General features: G+C 47.7%; 1 protein-coding gene across 7 annotated transcripts in view; it reads right to left on the bottom strand.

Annotated features, from left to right (window-relative positions):
• The window catches only part of PEMT (phosphatidylethanolamine N-methyltransferase), a 96,481-nt gene that overhangs the window by 41,142 nt on the left and 37,378 nt on the right, over positions 1-17,961 (bottom strand). For all 7 annotated transcript variants that reach the window (XM_083585902.1, XM_083585898.1, XM_083585899.1 and 4 more), the window contains one exon: positions 13,654-13,769. In XM_083585902.1, the coding sequence (XP_083442028.1) occupies positions 13,654-13,769 (116 nt within the window). The remainder of the gene's footprint in view (positions 1-13,653; positions 13,770-17,961) is intronic.

The following is a 17,961-nucleotide window of genomic DNA, read 5'->3' as shown; positions in this document are numbered from 1 at the left end:
TCGCCATCCTAGGCTTCATCAGTACTACAGGCTCATATGTAATATTACAGGATAGCGGGTCTTATAGCATAGTAGTAGTTGCAGTTTGGAGCCCTCCCTTCTGGGCCCGTAGACCTGACAGCATGGTCAGTGCAGCATACTAGCTGGAGATAAACACACAAAGTGCAAAATTCCCCATTTGACTCTCGCCTCTGCCATGAACTTCTCAGACGGCCTTGGCTAAGTCTCTGTTTATATATGCAACAACAGTGGCAAGAACCCTTTTAAGCCAAAAATGGAAACAAGAAGAAGTACCAACGAAAGAAGAGTGGCAAATGAAGATGATGGACTTTGCAGAACTGGCGAAGCAGACAGGAAAAATCCGAAACCAGCAAGATCAAGTATTCCAAAAAGATTGAAGTAAATTTATACGCTATTTGAAAGATTATTGCAAGCAATTAACATCACTAGCAGGGTTGTCCCAAATCTTGTAATGAGAAATTTTCTCCCCTTCTATATTCATTTAAATTTTGAGGTGTTTTGTGATGAGTGTAATTAGAATTGGAAAATGTACAAAATGCAATGATACAAAGGTTAATTTTGAAAGCCATGAGGCGGAAGAAAGATGATAAGGCTCTAAGAAGCCAGAGCGGTAGAGTAGATAATAATAATGTGAATGTGTATTGTATTACTAAATAGAAAAGCAATAAATATTATTTTTTAAAAAACCAAGATGGGAAGCATTTTCAGCTCTAGCTTCATGTGATATAAGTGCTTCATATCTTTGCCAAATATTTGACTTTCTTTTGCCAGTTGGAACACAATGTTGAGTCAGCCCCACAGAGATGCCTGAAATTATCCCATGAAAACTCCATGGTTCTTTGAGCTTTTCAGCAAAGATGAGAAACCTCCAGATGCTGTTGGACTCCAACTCCTATAAGCCGCAGCCAGCATGACCAATGGTTAGGGACGATGGCAGCTGGAGACCAGGAATATATGGGAGAAGGCCACAGGGTTCCTTCCTGGTCCCGCATCCTCCTTGGCCAACAGAGCTCTTCCTGTTTCTCAGAAAACTGAAAAATATGGTAGTCCCTGGGTTGCTGTACGAGTGGAAAGTTTCACTGTACACTTGACTCCATGAGGGTGGCAGGATAGTTTGGGCCCACCTGTGATCTTGGGCAACTGAGTCCCGATCAAAAACATCCATCTCAGACAGGAGTTGAGAAAGGTTTGCTCTGTTATCTGGTCCTTTCCCCCACTCACACTTTCAAAATATCGCATAGCTGACATAGCTCACATATTGGGCACAGTGTCAAGACATTTTCTACAGCTGGAGCCTAAAATTAGATATTTGGGGAAAGGTGGTGGTAAACAACGGAAAGCCCCTTCTGGAAAACTTCCAGTATTTATTTTTAAACTAAAACAGTGCAAGCGTCAGGTCTGAAGTGGGATCAGACCAGGACAGCAACCCTAGGTCTACTATTTCCACACTGTTGGGAATCGCAAGCAGGGAGAGGGGGCTGCTGAGGTCAGATCCTGCATGTGGGTTTCTCAGATGCCTCTGGTAGGCCACTGCAAGATCAGGGTCCTGGAGCAGACAGGCCTGAGGCAGCAGTCTTTTCTTACCGTCCCACTCGGCTCTGGGCAAGAGGACCAGCTCTACCATTAGGCAGAGTTACCGTATTTTTCGCTCCATAAGACGCACCTGACCATAAGACGCACCTAGTTTTTGAGGAGGAAAGCAAGAAAAAATATATTCTGTGCAGAGCATGTAAGCGGCTTTCGCTTTTCTTGCTTTAAATCCTTCCGTTCCTCCTCCCACTTCGCTCAGAAGCCAGCAGAGCAAGAGCGATAACTGCGCGGCGTCTCTTCTTCTGCTGGCTTCCCAGCAAAGCGTCATGAGGGACGAAAGGGAGCCCTTACAAGGGAGCGCCGAGCAGAACCTGGCAGCGGCTCTTGCTGGCTTTTCTGGGAGGTGTGGGAAGGGACACAGGGCAGACCGTCAGTCCCTTCTCCCACCTTGCGGAAAAGCCCCCAAAAGCCGCACACACGCTCCACGTGGCTTTTTAAAGTGCGTGTGGCTCTTGCTGACTTTTACGGGAGGTGGGGAAAGGGACAGAGGGCAGCCCATCAGGCCCTTCTCTCTCCTCGGGGAAAAGCTCCACGCGGCTCTTTAAAGGGAGCGGTGAGCAGAGCCTCCAGCCTGCATTCGCTCCATAAGACGCACACACACTCCCCCTTACTTTTTAGGAGGGAAAAAGTGCGTCTTATGGAGCGAAAAATACGGTAGATAGCTGGTGCCTGAGGGCAGACCCAAGCCATTCCCCTCTGGGCTCAAGGCTTGGCAGAAGAGCGCTGGAGACCCCTTTCAAGCCCACACCCCCATGCCCCGTTTGCTCAGGCTCCAATGCTTAGGCCATTGCTTCTCAAACTCGGGTCTCCAGTTGTTGTTGGACTACAACTCCCATCATCCCTGACCCACTGGTCCTGCTAGCTATGGACGATGGGAGTTGTAGTCCAACAACAGACGGAGACCCCAGTTTGAGAAACACTGACTTAGACAAACAAGGGGTTCCATCCAAATCTTGTATGAGGCCACCTGGTGTTTTGACTACGGAGAAGAAGGAAACTGTTTGCAAAGGGTAATGGGCCATTTTCTCCCGGAGTAATGATTTGTGGCTTCTGAATCATAGATTTTATTTGCACAGCGCTCGAACTCAGGTCTCTTTCCCTTCCGCCCCCCCCCCCCACGTCCCCTCAGAACTGGTAAATAAACTTTGCAGCTCTGCGCCATAACAACAAACAGCGACTGTCTCGGCGGATGGAATCAGTCCAGCATCCGTAGTCAATCTTGCTGGTGACATCTGTTAAAAATTCAGCTGGAGCCATCAACCAACCGCCTTTGCTTTACGGTTAACACAAGCCTTGTCAACATAAGGGATCTCTGGGTATTATCCTGCAACATGGTGTTGACCTCCAGCTCTGGGACTGTAGTAATAATAATAATAATAATAATAATAATAATAATAATAATAATAATACATTTGCACCCCACCCATCTGGCTAGGTTTCCCCAGCCACTCTGGGCGGCTCCCAACAGTTTTTTTATTATTTTTTAAAGCAATAAAATATCAAACATTAAAAACTTCCCTGTACAAGACTGCCTTCAGATGTCTTCTACAAGTCAAATAGTTGTTTATTTCCTTGACATCGGGTGGGAGGGCGTTCCACAGGGCGGGGGCCACCACCAAGAAGGCCCTCTACCTGGTTCCCTGTAACCTCACTTCTCGCAGAGAAGGAACCGCCAGAAGGCCCTCGGCGCTGGGCCTCAGTGTCCAGGCAGAACGATGGGGCTGGTATATCCTTCAGGTATACAGGGCCAAGGCCATTTAGGGCTTTAAAGGTCAGCACCAGCGCTTTAAATTGCTCTTGTAAAGCGCAGGCAGAACTGGAACCAATCACAGCCACAGCCAAACTGATGAACTAACCCAGAGGCCGTCACCATGGCGCCCTGCCGGATGCTCTTTGGATCCCGGGCTCCATCACCCCTGACCATTGTCCCCAATGGCCGGGGCTGATGGCAGATGGGGTCCACCATGCGAGGGACCATGCTGGCGGCCCTTGCTCTAACCACTACACCCCACACCCTCCTGCGGAAACTTCCCTCTCGAGCCTGGCTTAAAGTTCAGGAGCTCCAAGACGAAGTGGACGCCAGTGAGGGGCTGGAGGGGGTTGACCCGAACTGCAACGAGGAGAGGGGAGAGATAATTTTAGCAAGGGAATATACGGGCAGAGGAGAAATAGATGCCAAGAAAAGGGCGCTTGTTGTGATAACAGTTACATACTGACCCAAATAACACGTAACACCCAGGCAGGACTTGTTAGGAAAGCAGAGTCATTATCAGCCATGGAAAAGAACTGTCTGGCAGCGAGGCCGGCAGGAGAGGCTGGTTTTCTTAAGGAAAGCGCCAGGTACTGGGCTTATGAAAGGCTTGGCTCTGACACCTACTGGCGGGAAGCAGGTGGAAAGCAGTCAAGACACAATAGCTGCCCCCTTCCAGCCAATGAGAACTCTCCCTCTTGGTCCAATTTACACCTTTTCGGGGGGGTTATGCCACCCCAACGGGTCTCAGCTTTCCGGTTAATGCGGTAAGCAGCGATTCCAGCAAAGCGTCAATTGTAAACGGCAGTGTCGGGTCATTTTTGGCCCAAAGTTGTTGGGTTTCGTCTCAGGTTTAGCTGGGGTCACTTGGCGTTGGGGGGTTGGGAATGAGGGTACCGGGGCAGCTTGCCATCGTGCTAGAGGAAAAAACTAATTTTTTTGAACATTTTTAGTTTCTTCTCCTGTTAGATTCGCAAAATGTTCAGGAGTATGCATTCCCCAATAAAAAAGCACTGGTTTAATGTGCTCTCATAAAGCAGTAGGTATAAAGTAGGAACACTGCTTTTTTCTGGGGGTACGCAGGGGGGCACATACCCCTAAACATTTTGTGAATCTAAGTTTGGCCTCATGGAGGGGCAGTATTTCAATATGAGTAGGAAAATGAGAGTACCCCTAAACTTTTTTTTAAGGGGGGAAAACACTGGGTAGGAATAAGAACATGAGGGAAGTAAGGTGGGAAGTCAAAAGTCAAGAAAAGACATATATTGAAATACAAGTAAATTTGAAAAACTTGTGAAAATCAATAAAAAATATGTCTTTAAAAACCCAACCACAACCAGCCTCGTTCATTCTTACTCTAGAGGAAGAACATAACCAGGCCCATCCCATTAAATATGAAAACCCTTTTATGTAAAAGGAAGTGCAAGCCGATCTGTAGCCGTCACTCAGCTGAACGAAAAGAGCAAGATTTTGGAAAGGGCAGATGAATGTAAAGCAGCAATTTTATTTAATGCACAGCCTGGCTTTATTCGACTCGGTAGATGTGCATCTTTTGGGAAAGGCATTTGGTGAGTCAGAAAATAAAAAAAGGGTGGGGGCAGGAATCAAAGGAATGACACAGAAAGGCAGCTTTGCTCTTCTGACGTAACCAGACGCTCAGATTACAGGGCCTGCGTTAGCCAAGCGGGTGCCACTTACAACGCAGCCCTTCCATTTTGTCTGCCCTTTCCCTTGCCCTCCCTCTGCCTCTGCGTATGTTCCTACTAGTCAAAGAGCACAAACGTGTGTCATGCCCAGAGTTGGCGCTCATCAAACGTTGCTCAAGAATTCGTCCCTCGCTCCTGTTATCTAAACTGGCATTCGCCAAGCCTGGTGCCTTCCAGATCTCGTCTGACTGCCCATGGCAGGATGGGGGCATATCTGCAGTCCAATGGCCACATTCCTGCCCCCTCCGGGGCAACCTTCCAGGGTCCACATGGAATTGGTGGTCGGGCTCAGAGAGAAGTGGGCAGAGCAGGGAATGAGAATTTTACTGTTGTACAGTGGTACCTTGGGTTACAGACGCTTCAGGTTACAGGCGCTTCACGTTACAGACTCCACTAACCCAGAAATAGTACCTCACGTTAAGAACTTTGCTTCAGGATGAGAACAGAAATTGCGCGGCAGCGGCACAGCAGCAGTGGGAGGCCCCACTAGCTAAAGTGGTACCTTCAGGTTAAGAACAGACCTCCAGAATGAATGAGGTTCGTAACCCAAGGTACCACTGTATAGTAGTCTAGCTTCTTAGGTAAAAGGCCCCTGACAGTTAAGTCCAGTCGCGAACAACTCTGGGGTTGCGACGCTCATCTCGCTTTATTGGCCGAAGGAGCCGACGTTTGTCCGCAGACAGTTTTCCTGGGTCATGTGGCCAGCATGATTAAGCCGCTTCTGGCAAACCAGAGCAGCGCATGGAAATGCCGTTTACCTTCCCGCCGTTTACCTTCCCTATTTATCTACTTGCATTTTGACGTGCTTTCGAACTGCTAGGTTGGCAGGAGCAGGGACAGAGCAACAGGAGCTCACCCCACTGTGGGATTCGAACCGCCAACCTCCCGATCGGCAAGCCCAAGGCTCAGTAGTTTACACCACAGCGCCACCTGCGTCCCTTTTAGCAACATATATATGTGTGTGTGTGTGTGTGTGTGTGTGTGTGTGTGTATCTATCTATCTATCTATCTCATTGGGACATGGGTGGGGCTGTAGTCTAAACCACCAAGCCTCTTGGGCTTGCTGATCGGAACGTGGGTGGTTTGAATCCCTGCGACGGGATGAGCTCCCGTTGCTCGGTCCCTGCTCCTGCCAACCTAGCAGTTTGAAAGCACACCAGTGCAAGTAGATAAATAGGTACCACTCTGGCGGGAAGGTAAATGGAGTTTCTGTGCGTTCTGGCACTCAGCACAGTGTCCCGTTGTGCCAGAAGCGGTTTATTTGTACTGGCCACATGACTAGGAAAGCTGTCTGTGAACAAACACCAGCTTCCTTGGCCTTAAAAGCGAGATGAGTGCTGCACTCCATAGTCGAATTCAAATGGACTTAACCATCCAGGGGTCCTTTACCTGCATAAGTTCTTTTTTCATGTTGCAGATCATCACAGAAACCAAATAGGACCCCCTACCCTACTCAGGAGATTATAGATTACCATGAGGCCAGCATTCCCAAGACAACACAAACCCAGCCTTTTATGCAAGCAAATAATCCAGATCCACTGAGTGTCCCTATTTTCCAAAGAGTCCTGGATTTACAGAAACCACCAGTTTCTGATTTGATCCCGGAATGTCTCACTTTTTCCTAAAGGTAAAGGGACCCCTGACTGTTAGGTCCAGTCATGGCCGACTCTGGGGTTGCAGCGCTCATCTCACTTTACTGGCCAAGGGAGCCAGCATACAGCTTCTGGGTCATGTGGCCAGCATGACTAAGCCGCTTCTGGCCAACCAGAGCAGCGCACGGAAACGCCGTTTACCTTCCTGCCAGAGCGGTACCTATTTATCTACTTGCACTTGGATGTGCTTTCGAACTGCTAGGTTGGCAGGAGCAGGGACCAAGCAACAGGAGCTCACCCCGTCGCGGGGATTCTAACCGCTGACCTTCTGATCGGCAAGTCCTAGGATCTGTGGTTTAACCCACACCGCCACCTGTGTCCTCACTTTTCCTTAGGATGTCCCTATTTCCATCGGGGAAATGTTGGAAGGGATGGAGTTATTTGACCCCCAAGTCATCTGAAGGCAGCCCTGTATAGCAAAGGTTTATTTATTTATTTATTGTTTTATAATTAATGTACCTTCCTGAAGAAACCAGAGGCCTTCCTTCTGGGCATTGTCGGCCAATTGGTGCCAAAGAAGGACAGAACTTTTTTTATGTACGCTACAACAGCAGCAAGAATACTCATTGCAAAGTATTGGAAGACACAAGATCTACCCACTTTGGAAGAATGGCAGATGAAGGTGATGGACTATATGGGATTGGCAGAAATGACTGGCAGAATCCAAGACCAGGGAGAAGAGTCGGTGGAAGAAGATTGGAAGAAATTTAAAGACTATCTACAGAAATATTGTAAAATTAATGAATGTTAGAATGATGTTGGATAGAAATTAAGTGGTTTCCAGCTGTAATGCTTTAAGAGAATATGGAAAAAGGGTTATAAATAGGTAAAAACATAATTAAAATGATGTTGGATTGGAAATAAGTGGTATTAGCAACAAAGTTAATAAGAATATGCAAAAATGAATTGATAATGGATGAAAATACAGAGTTATAAAATGTTAAGTTATAGAGTTAAGATAAATGAAAGAGGGTAAGGATTTGCTGATTTGATTATTTAAATGGGAATACAAGAAGGGGAGGTGTGAGGAGGTCAAAGAAACAAGCAAATGAGTTTTAAGTTATGAAAAATGGAATTGTTTTTAATTTTTCTTATTTTTTCTGTGTGTTTATATGTTGTATTTTTATTTCTCTTTTTTCTTTTATTATGTGTTCTTGTATATTTGTTTTTGTAAAACTTCAATAAATATTTCTTTAAAAAAAATATTATTAATGTTTTATTATGTTTTTATATATGTTGGAAGCCATCCAAAGTGGCTGGGGGAACCCAATCAGATGGTTGGTGTATAAAGAGTACATTATTATTGTCAGGGCTGCCCAAGGTCCCAGCTCACAAAGGACCAACGCTGCTTCTTTGTTAAGTACAAAAGTCTATATTGAAGTTCAGTTTCACTTCCAGAGCCGCAGCGCGCAGCTCTACGTCTCAACTGTCAGACCGCTGATGCTCCGTCTGAGTCTCCTCCCCCCTGACACCAATTTAAGATTCTAGCCTTACTCCACCTCTTCCTCAGTTCCTTCCGCCTCTGGTTACGCCTGGCCGTTGGGGTCTCGCCCTTTCTAGCCTCTTCTGACGCTGAGTCCCCTGAGCCTTCCCCCTCCCTCCAGCGGGCTTTAGGAGCTGGTTCCCCATCCGGGTCTCCTGCTGTTCCCCGCGCCTGCACATTTGAACTTGGCGCGCGCGCCCAGCCGGTAACTTTCCTCCTGACCGTTTCACTGCTGCTGCTGTCACTGCTTCCCCCTCTGGGGGGGCTAGCTGCAACTGACCTCCCCTCCGTTGGAGGCGTGGTCAGCCCTGACTCACTCTCTCTCCCCGCTGGAGGAGACGCTGGCCCTGACACATGTGACTCTTCCCCCCCCACTACGCTCTGGTGGGGAAACTGGTCCCAATCCCCCACTGCTGCTTTGGGGTTCCCCTCTGGCTCCTTGTTTCTGGTGCGTCCCCCCTGGGACCCCCCTTGCCCTGACCATAGACGCCCCCTTCTGGGAATCTTCTGATTCGCTGGAAAAGCTCATGGAATCTCTCGGGCCACTGTCATACTCCCCTACGCTGCCCTCGGATTCTTCCCCTTCGCTCTCCCAATCCTCTCTCCCCAGTGCTCCTGCTCCTGAGTCCCTGACAATTATTATAATATTATGGACCTTCGTACCTACGGGACCACCTCTCCCGGTCTGCCCCACGGAGAGCCTCAAGGTCCATAAATAGCAACACCCTAGTGGTCCTGGGCCCTAAGGAAGTCAGATTGGCTTCAATCAGAGCCAGGGCCTTTTCAGCACTGGCCCCGGCCTGGTGGAACGCTCTGCCTCATGAGACCAGGGCCCTGCAGGATCTGATTTCTTTCCGCAGGGCCTGTAAGACAGAGTTGTTCCACCTGGCCTTTGGCTTGGAGCCAATTTGATTCCCTCCCCCTCTTTCTTTTTTCTTTTCCTTTCTCCTCCTGCGATGAGGCTACATTTTAATATTTTAATGTTGTATTTTAATTTTGTTTTTAAGTTGTATTCATTCCACTTATTTTTGTTATTGCTTGTTAGCCGCCCTGAGCCTGGCCTTAGCTGGGGAGGGCAGGGTATAAATAAAAATTATTATTATTATTATTATTAGGCGGTCCCTACTTTCATCAGAGTAGGTATGCAAACATGGGTGTAGCCAGGATTTTTGGGGATGGGTGGGAACCTCAGTTCGCTAAGGATTTTTTATTGATTTTCATTGATTGGGTGGCAACTGCCTCCCTGGCTACGCCCATGTATGCAAATATGTACCTTAAAAGCAATGCAGTCGGCCAAGATTCATTAGGAAGGAAGGTTCACTGTGCTGAGTCCACAGATCTCTTGCTTGGAAGCTGAGATCAGATGGATCAGACTGGCACCAGGAGGCCAATTCCATGCCCACTCGCTCCCATTGATTACACGCTTCCATTGATATATTGGCTCCCAAGCCTTCAGCCGTTTATGAAAGCCACCAGCTGAGTTAGCTGGCAGCCCGGCAACAAGCCTCTGTACACACAGAGTAGTCCTCCTTTTACTACCAGGTGTTGTTTATGTCCGGAAACTGATAGCACGGTTTATGGAGAGTCCCGGAAAAAGTGAAAAGCAAACAGCAGCAAGATTTCCTCCAGCGAAACTGACCTAGGAGGAACTCAAACACGTTTATCTGCCTGTTACATAAGCCGAGTGGGCCCTGAACCTACCATTACCTTGGAATCAATTATGATCCAATTGCATCCTATTGCAGAAGAGTTCCAGGAAAATGCTGCGTTGCCAATAAAAACGGCTGGTGGTCTGCGCTGTAATGAACTGAGGCCATTGAGCTGTGGGAATTATCTCAGCAGTTTGCAAGAGCTCTGTGGCCTGACCCCCTTCACCCACAAATACTAGGAATTGGTTTTGGGGGGTTGTTTGAGGTCTGCCTTACGGAGGGGGCTGTAGCTTGTATGAAGATTTGCTGCCTCCATCCCGGCCTAGGACCCACATACCTATGGGACCGCCTCTCCTGGTATGCCCCGCGGAGGACCTTAAGGTCCACAAATAACAACACTTTGGTAGTCCCGAGCCTCAAGGAGGTTAGATGGGTCTCAACTAGGGCCAGGGCCTTTTCAGTACTGGCCCCGACTTGGTGGAACACTCTGTTACAAGAGACTTGGGCCCTGTGGGACTTGACATCTTTCCGCAGGGCCTGCAAGACAGAGCTGATCCACCAGGCCTTTGGTCTGGACTCGGTCTGACCCTTATGTTTCCCTCCCCTTATGGTCTTGATTTATCAGCTATTTTAAAATGAGGCTTCATTTTAAATTGCATTTTAACCTGTATTTTAAATTGGGTTTTTTCCCCTCCCTCTCTTTTCCCCCTATTATGTTTTTACTGTGATTTTATTTTATTGGTGTTAGCCACCCTGAGCCCGGCTCTGGCCAGGGAGGGTGGGGTATACCATATTTTTCGCTCTATAAGACGCACCCGACCATAAGCCGCACCTAGTTTCTGGGGGAGGAAAACAAGAAATAAGAAAGTGCTCTTCCCTCTTCGCTCAGGAGGCTTTGTGGTGCTTTCGCTGAAGCCAGGAGAGCAAGAGGGATCGGTGTGCAGCGATCCCTCTTGCTCTCCTGGCTTCAGGGACAGCTGCACAGCCTGCATTTGCTCCATAAGACGCACACACATTTCCCCTTACTTTTTAGGAGGGGAAAAGTGTGTATTACAGAGTGAAAAATATGGTAAATAAAAATTATTATTATTATTATTATTATTATTATGGTAAAGGTAAAGGGACCCCTGACCATTAGGTCCAGTCGTGGCCGACTCTGGGATTGCGCCGTCATCTCGCTTTATTGGCCGAGGGAGCCGGCATACAGCTTCCAGGTCATGTGGCCAGCATGACTAAGCCGCTTCTGGCGAACCAGAGCAGTGCACGGAAACGCCGTTTACCTTCCCACTGGAGTGGTACCTATTTATCTACTTGCACTTTGACGTGCTTTCGGATTGCTGGGCTGGCAGGAGCAGGGACTGCGCAACGGGAGCTCACCCCGTCGCGGGGATTCGAACCGCCGACCTTCTGATCAGCAAGTCCTAGGCTCTGTGGTTTAACCCACAGCGCCACCCGCGTCCCATTATTATTATTATTATTATTATTATTATTATTATTATTATTAGCCTTCCCCTCCAAGAATTTGCTCAGTCCTCTTTTAAAGCCAACCAAGTTGGCAGCTTCCTGCAGCAGTGAGTTCCACAGTTTAACCGCGCACCGCGTGAAGAAGGACTTCCACTGATCTGTCCTGAAACTCCCCGCATCCGGCGCTATGGGAGAGGAAGAAGAACTTTCCTCTATCCCTCTGCTCCAACCTTGGTGGCAGAGCGTGTGGCTTTTCAGGCAGGAGGTGGCAGAAGGTCCAAGATGGGCTGTGGGCCGGACCCCGCAGTTCCTAAGCTCTTGGTCGGATCCAGCCTTGGCCTTGTGCACTGATCCCACCTCGGACACCCGCAGAACCAGTTCCAAACAAGGAGAGAGAAAAAGCTCCCTGAAATCACTGCGGATTTCGGCAAAGCCGCTCAAAAGCCGGCTTCTGCCTCTTCAGTTACCTTTGCTGCACCGAGAACACCTGAGGACACATTACCATAATGTACATCATTCATACTGGATTACGAGAGAGCTGGGGCGGTGTGCGAGGCGTTATCTTGTCATATCGCAGATAGGGGAGTTGAATTGACCTGCCAACTAAGTGCACAGATAATCCTCAATGCTTCTCCAAACAGGGAATTTTGTAAACACTCGAACAGCACACTAGAGATATGTTTTGCTTCCCGCAGGAGAAAAAGGCAGCAAGAACAATCGGTGCAAAATGATATATTTCTCCTCTCTTTCCTTTATTATCCATTGCAACAACTTACAACGATCCCTCCTAACTACAGAAACTATACTAAAAGAACCACTAATGATTTTTTTTTTGAAAAAAATGTTAATTATTAAAATGGCAGTAGTGAAATGCTTTAACATCAACAACAGGCAGTGTTGTAAATACCAATCTTTGGGAAATTTGTAAGAAATTGACCTTTTAGTATGGCAGCAACCAAACTTTGGAACTCCCTGCCTATGGACACCAGAAAGGCTCTTCCGCTGCACTCTTTCGGGTGCCTGCTAAAAATGTTTGTGTTTAGGCAAGTCTACCCAGATATGCGGGTTAAACCACAGAGCCTAGGGCTTGCAGATCAGAAGGTCGGCGGTTCGAATCCCCGCGACGGAGTGAGCTCCCGTTGCTCGGTCCCTGCTCCTGCCCACCTAGCAGTTTGAAAGCATGTCAAAGTGCAAAGTAGATAAATAGGTACCGTTCCAGCAGGAAGGTAAACAGCGTTTCCGTGCGCTGCTCTGGTTTGCCAGAAGCGGCTTAGTCATGCTGGCCACATGACCCGGAAGCTGTACGCCGGCTCCCTCGGCCACTAAAGCGAGATGAGCGCTGCAACCCCAGAGTCGGCCATGACTGGATCTAATGGTCAGGGGTCCCTTTACCTTTACCCAGATATGTAGAGCGTTTAGTCTGGCTGATATCTTATTGCTGGTTTTAACTGTATCTCAGCTAAAGCATCCATGACAGATGGCCATCTTGACAGAAGTGCACTTGATATTGGTCCACGTGGGAGCTCTGGAAATGTAGTTCTTTGAGGGGAATGGGGAGTCTCTCAGCACCCTTAACAAAAACTACAGCTCCCAGAATTCTTTGCGGGATACCGTGGTTGTTTAAAGTGCTACCACAGCATTTTAAATGTATGGTGTGAAGACACAAGAGTTACCCACCCTGGAAGAGTGGCAGATGAAGGTGATGGATTATATTGAATTGGCGGAAATGACTGGCAGAATCCGAGACCTGGGAGAAGAGTTGGTGGAAGAAGACTGGAAGAAATTTAAAGACTATTTGCAGAAACACTGTAAAATTAATGAATGTTAAAATGATGTTGGATTGAAAATAAGTGGCATTAGCGACAAAGTTAATAAGAATATGCAAAAATGAATTGATAATGGATGAAAATATAGAGTTATAATATGTTAAGATATAGAGTTAAGATAAACGAAAGAGGGTAAGGATTTGCTGATTTGATTATTTAAATGGGAATACAAAAAGGGGAGGTGTGAGGAGGCCAAGGAAACAAGCAAATGAGTTTAAAGTTACAAAAAACGGATTTGTTTTTAATTCTTTTTTATCTATTTGTTTTTTGTATTTCGTATTTCTATTTTTTATTTTTTATGTATGCTCTCGTTTTTGTATCTTTTTCTTTTTATATGACTTTTTTCTATTTTGTAAACCTATGTTTTTGTAAAACCTCAATAAATATCTTTTTTAAAATAAATAAAATAAATAAATGTATGGTGTGAATGTGGCCCATGCCCCTTGCGGCCACAGCTTCCGATGTCTAGCGGCCAATATCAGCCGGATTTAGCCCAAAGCAACGCTCCTCACCAGTGGCTCCGCAGGAAATTAAGGGACACGATGACAGCTCCCAGGCAGTAACAGGCCAGGTACGGAGAACGGAAGAGACGTGTGAGTGACCGGGTCCTGTACTCCCATCTCGCTACCTGATTGGACAAACAAAAAACAAGGTGCGTCAGAGACAGGAATGCTTAAGGGCGCAAGCTGGCCAGATAAGTCAACTTCCCAATTTTGTTGCCTGGGTGCAAATGAAATCCCAAAGGTCTCCACTCTTGTTCGTGGGCAGAGAAACTAAGGTTTCAAGGGGAACAATTTAATTAATTAATTAATTGAATAATAACAGTTATAGTTTATTACCGTATTTTTCGCTCTATAGGACAAACTTTTCCCCCTCCAAAAATGAAGGGGAAATGTGCGCGCGTCCGATGGAACGAATGCAGGCTCCTTGGCTTCAGCGATAGCAACGCAAAGCCTCCGAAGCGCAGAGGGAGCGCTCCCTCCGTGCTCCGGAGGCTTCGCATTGCTTTCGCTGAAGCCTGGAGAGCGAGAGGGGTCGGTGTGCACCAGCCCCTCTCGCTCTCCAGGCTTCAGGGATAGCCGCCTGAAGCCTTCGGAGCGCAGCGCGAGTTCCTGCTGCGCTCCGCAGGCTTCAGGTTTCTTTTGCTGAAGCCGGGAGAGCAAGACTTTCCTGGCTTCAGCAGAGAGGGAGAGCTGCGCAGCACCCCTTTAGCCAAGCGGGGGGAGAAATGGAAGGGGCTCAGTTTCTCCTGCCGCTTCGCTGAAGGGGTGCTGAGCAGAGAGGGGGAGAATTTTTTTTCTTGTTCTCCCCCTCTAAAACAAGGTGCGTCCTATGGCCCAGTGCGTCCTATAGAGCGAAAAATACGGTATTTATACATCTGGCTGGGTTTTCCACTCTGGGCGGCTCCCAAGAGAATATTAAAAGCACAATAAAACATCAAACATTAAAAACTTCCCTAAACGGGGCTGCCTTCCAATAGTTGTTTATTTCCTTGACATCTGATGGGAGGGTGTTCCACAGGGCGGGTGCCACCACTAAGAAGGCCCTCTGCCTGGTTCCCTGTAACTTGGCCTCTCGCAGTGAGGGAACCGCCAGAAGGCCCTCAGAGCTGGACCTCAGTGTCCAGGCTGAAATATGGGGCCCAAGTATATTGGGCCACAGTGTTTTAGATGTTCACAATGTTGTTGTTTTTAAGGTTTCGTTTTAATTGCATTGCTGCACCTTGTTCTTTCCTGCCCTAGACTCCTCTGGGAGGAAGGGCAGAGCAGACATTTAATGAACAAGTAAGCAAGCAAGCAAGCAAGCAAACAAAAACAAACAAACATGAGTTTCTCTGGGAGAAGAGAAAATCAATACAATTTTATTGCAGGGACAGAATCACCCTATGCAATGACAGTAAGCTCAGCTTCTTTCCTCTATGGGGTTTTTTGGGGGGCGGGCGGGCGGTGTACACTGAGGGTTGATTCTGCAAATGGCACCAGGAGCAGCTGTGTTGGCGACGTGACCCCCACAGCTCCATCTGCAGTATACACCGAAAGCGCTATGCTAATAACACTTTGACCAGTCATGGCTTCCCCCAAAGGATTCTGGGAACTGTAGTCCGTTTAGGGTGCCGAGCACCCTGACATCTCTGTCCTTGAAGTGTGATAATGTGGCCCTCAGGCTAAAAAAGGGGTGGGTGGGGAAAGATGTAAATATCCACGACATTACTGCATTCTGCCCTGGGAGGAATAAAGCCATCAGGGCAGGTTATCTTTTCCGCCAGAGGGCAAAACCAGCCACCAGTCAGATTTGCTGCAGGCTTCGCGAGTCAACAGACCCAGGGCCTGCAAGCTGATTCGATTACTCATGCAAACGTACGGCTCCGCAATTGCAACGGACGGCTCCGCGATGGCAGAGTGATCAAGTGCAGATGTACCATTCCTCCTTTCTGCCGGCAGAAATAGTTTGCAGCTGTAAATTCAATTTAAAAGGGAAAGGGGGGATGGGGGCACAGGGAGGCGTGCGTCACCAAGGCTGCTATAACTGGAGCTCCGGGCAAGGGTTGGCCGTAAAGGGATGAGGGCAAGGCGAGTTGCTGCTTTTTTTTGCACCAACAACAGGTCTCAACTGACACCGGGCTGCTGACTCACGGGGAGCAATGGCGCCACATCATCCGACAGACAGGCAGGCAAAAACAGAAAAAGAATGCGCAGCCAGTTATTGATGCCTCGGATGGGAAATCATTTTGCTTGTCAAAAGTGTCGCTTGGAACGAACGATGCTACGGGACCAGGTTAGAAAACCAAGTACAAATCTGCAAACCCTGATTGTTGGTTCTGATGCTGTAATCTAGGGACGCAGAAACAACACCAGCACTAGTTCTAGAGCTGCCTTTGGGTGGGGTGGGAGTTGCATGCACCCCATTAAGAAGGATATTAAACAAAACTTGGAACGCGCACAGAGGAAGGTGACCAAGACGATAAATGGTCTGGAAACCAAGCCTTACAAGGAACAGTTGAGGGATTGGGATATGTTTGGCCTGGAGAGGAAAAGACCGAGAGGCGATAGGGTAGCCATCTTCAAATATCTGAAGCGCTGTCACATGGAAGATGATGGAGCAAGCTTGCTTTCTGCTGCTCCAGAGAGTAGGATGCGAACCAATGGCTTCAAATTACAAGAAATGAGATTCTGACTAAACATCGGGAAACTTTCTGACAGTAAGAGCTGGTCAACAGTGGAAGTCTCCCCTGGGAGGTTGTGGACTCTCCTTCCTCGGAGGTTTTTAAGCAAAGGTTGGGTAGCCATCTGCCACGGATGCTTTAGTTGAGATTCCCGCATTGCAGGGGGTTGGACTAGATGACTCTCAGGGTCCCTTCCAACTCTGCAGCTGTATGATTCTATCCCACCACAGGTTCCAGTAATGCCTATTATATCATATTTGGCATCCCGTATTAAGAGCTCAAATTCATCTTGTTTGTTGCCCATATTCTGTGCATCGGTATAGAGACAACTGAAACAATGAATCATTCCCTCCAGTTGCTTCCTTTTTTGGTTTCCTGCCCATTGGCAGGTTTCTCTGGCACTGCCTCAGTCTCCTGTGCATCAACGAAGCCTTAGGCTTCAGCACCTTATTCTCATACTCCAGACGCCTCACTCTGACCAGGTAAGCTCTCTGGGTGCTTGTTGAGGCCCCATATCTGGAGGGCCTCCTCACCCAAGGGCCACAAGCCTTGGAGGTATTTAAACAGAGGTTGGATGGCCATCTGCCAGGGATTATTTAGATGTGATTCCTGCACTGCAAGGGATTGGACTAGATGGCCCTTGGGGTCCCTTGCATCTCAACAGTTCTATGATTCTATGTCAGAGGCACCATCCTAGCAAAAGGACACATTGCAGTCAGGCCAAAGCCATAAAGGAGGATGTGGAGCAGCATAGGAGAAAAGAAACCTAGTATGAACCAGAACAAAGACTCATCTAATCCAGATTAATTTCCCACAGCAGACAACCAGATGCCACTTCCCAAAACAGATTCACGGGATGATTCCATTGCTGTTATTTAGATACTAGGAGCAACTGCGGCCTAATGGTTAGGGCAGGCATAGGCAACCTTCGGCCCTCCAGATGTTTTGGCCTACAACTCCCATGATCCCTAGCTAACAGGACCAGTGGTCAGGGATTATGGGAATTGTAGTCCAAAACATCTGGAGGGCCGAAGGTTGCCTATGCCAGGGTTAGAGTGTCAGACGAGGACCTGGGAGAGACCAGGGTTCAAATCCACCCCCTCAACCTGAAGCTCGCTGGGTGACCTTGCTGGCCAGTCGCTGCCTCTCGGCCTGACCTACCTCACAAGGTTGCTGTGTGGATTCAATGAGGATGAGGGGTGAAGAACCACGTTCACCCGCTTGAACTCCATGGAGCGAAAGGGGAATTATAAATGCAATAAATAAACATTAAATAATGACATTTAGAAAATAAAATGGCTCCCCCCCCAAAAAAAAATATCACATCAAATATTTAACATCCTGGCTGCAATGAGTGTGGTGGCTTCTCCACACCCGCCCCCCCCCAAGCTCCATTTTCTTCCTTTTTTTAATTGGAAAGCTGCTCAGCCTCTCCAATTTAATCAGCTGGAAATAGCCCAGATTGCTTTTCCGTGCTCCGCAGACCATATATCCTTGCCATTCATTCATATTTAGTATTTGTTCCGGGGACATGGATATACGATTTCTCCATCAGCCAAGCGGTCCCAGCTTTGAAACACGTTGCATTTTAATTTTATGCCATCTCGGCTTTCAAACTCAGCCCCCGTTCTATTTTATGCCGTTCCATTTTTATCTC

Source organism: Podarcis filfolensis, assembly GCF_964270895.1.
Source record: "Podarcis filfolensis genome assembly, chromosome: 14".
NCBI classification, from domain to species: domain Eukaryota; kingdom Metazoa; phylum Chordata; class Lepidosauria; order Squamata; family Lacertidae; genus Podarcis; species Podarcis filfolensis.
The sequence above is the reverse complement of the archived record's forward strand: the minus strand, read 5'-3'. Positions and strand labels throughout refer to the sequence as shown.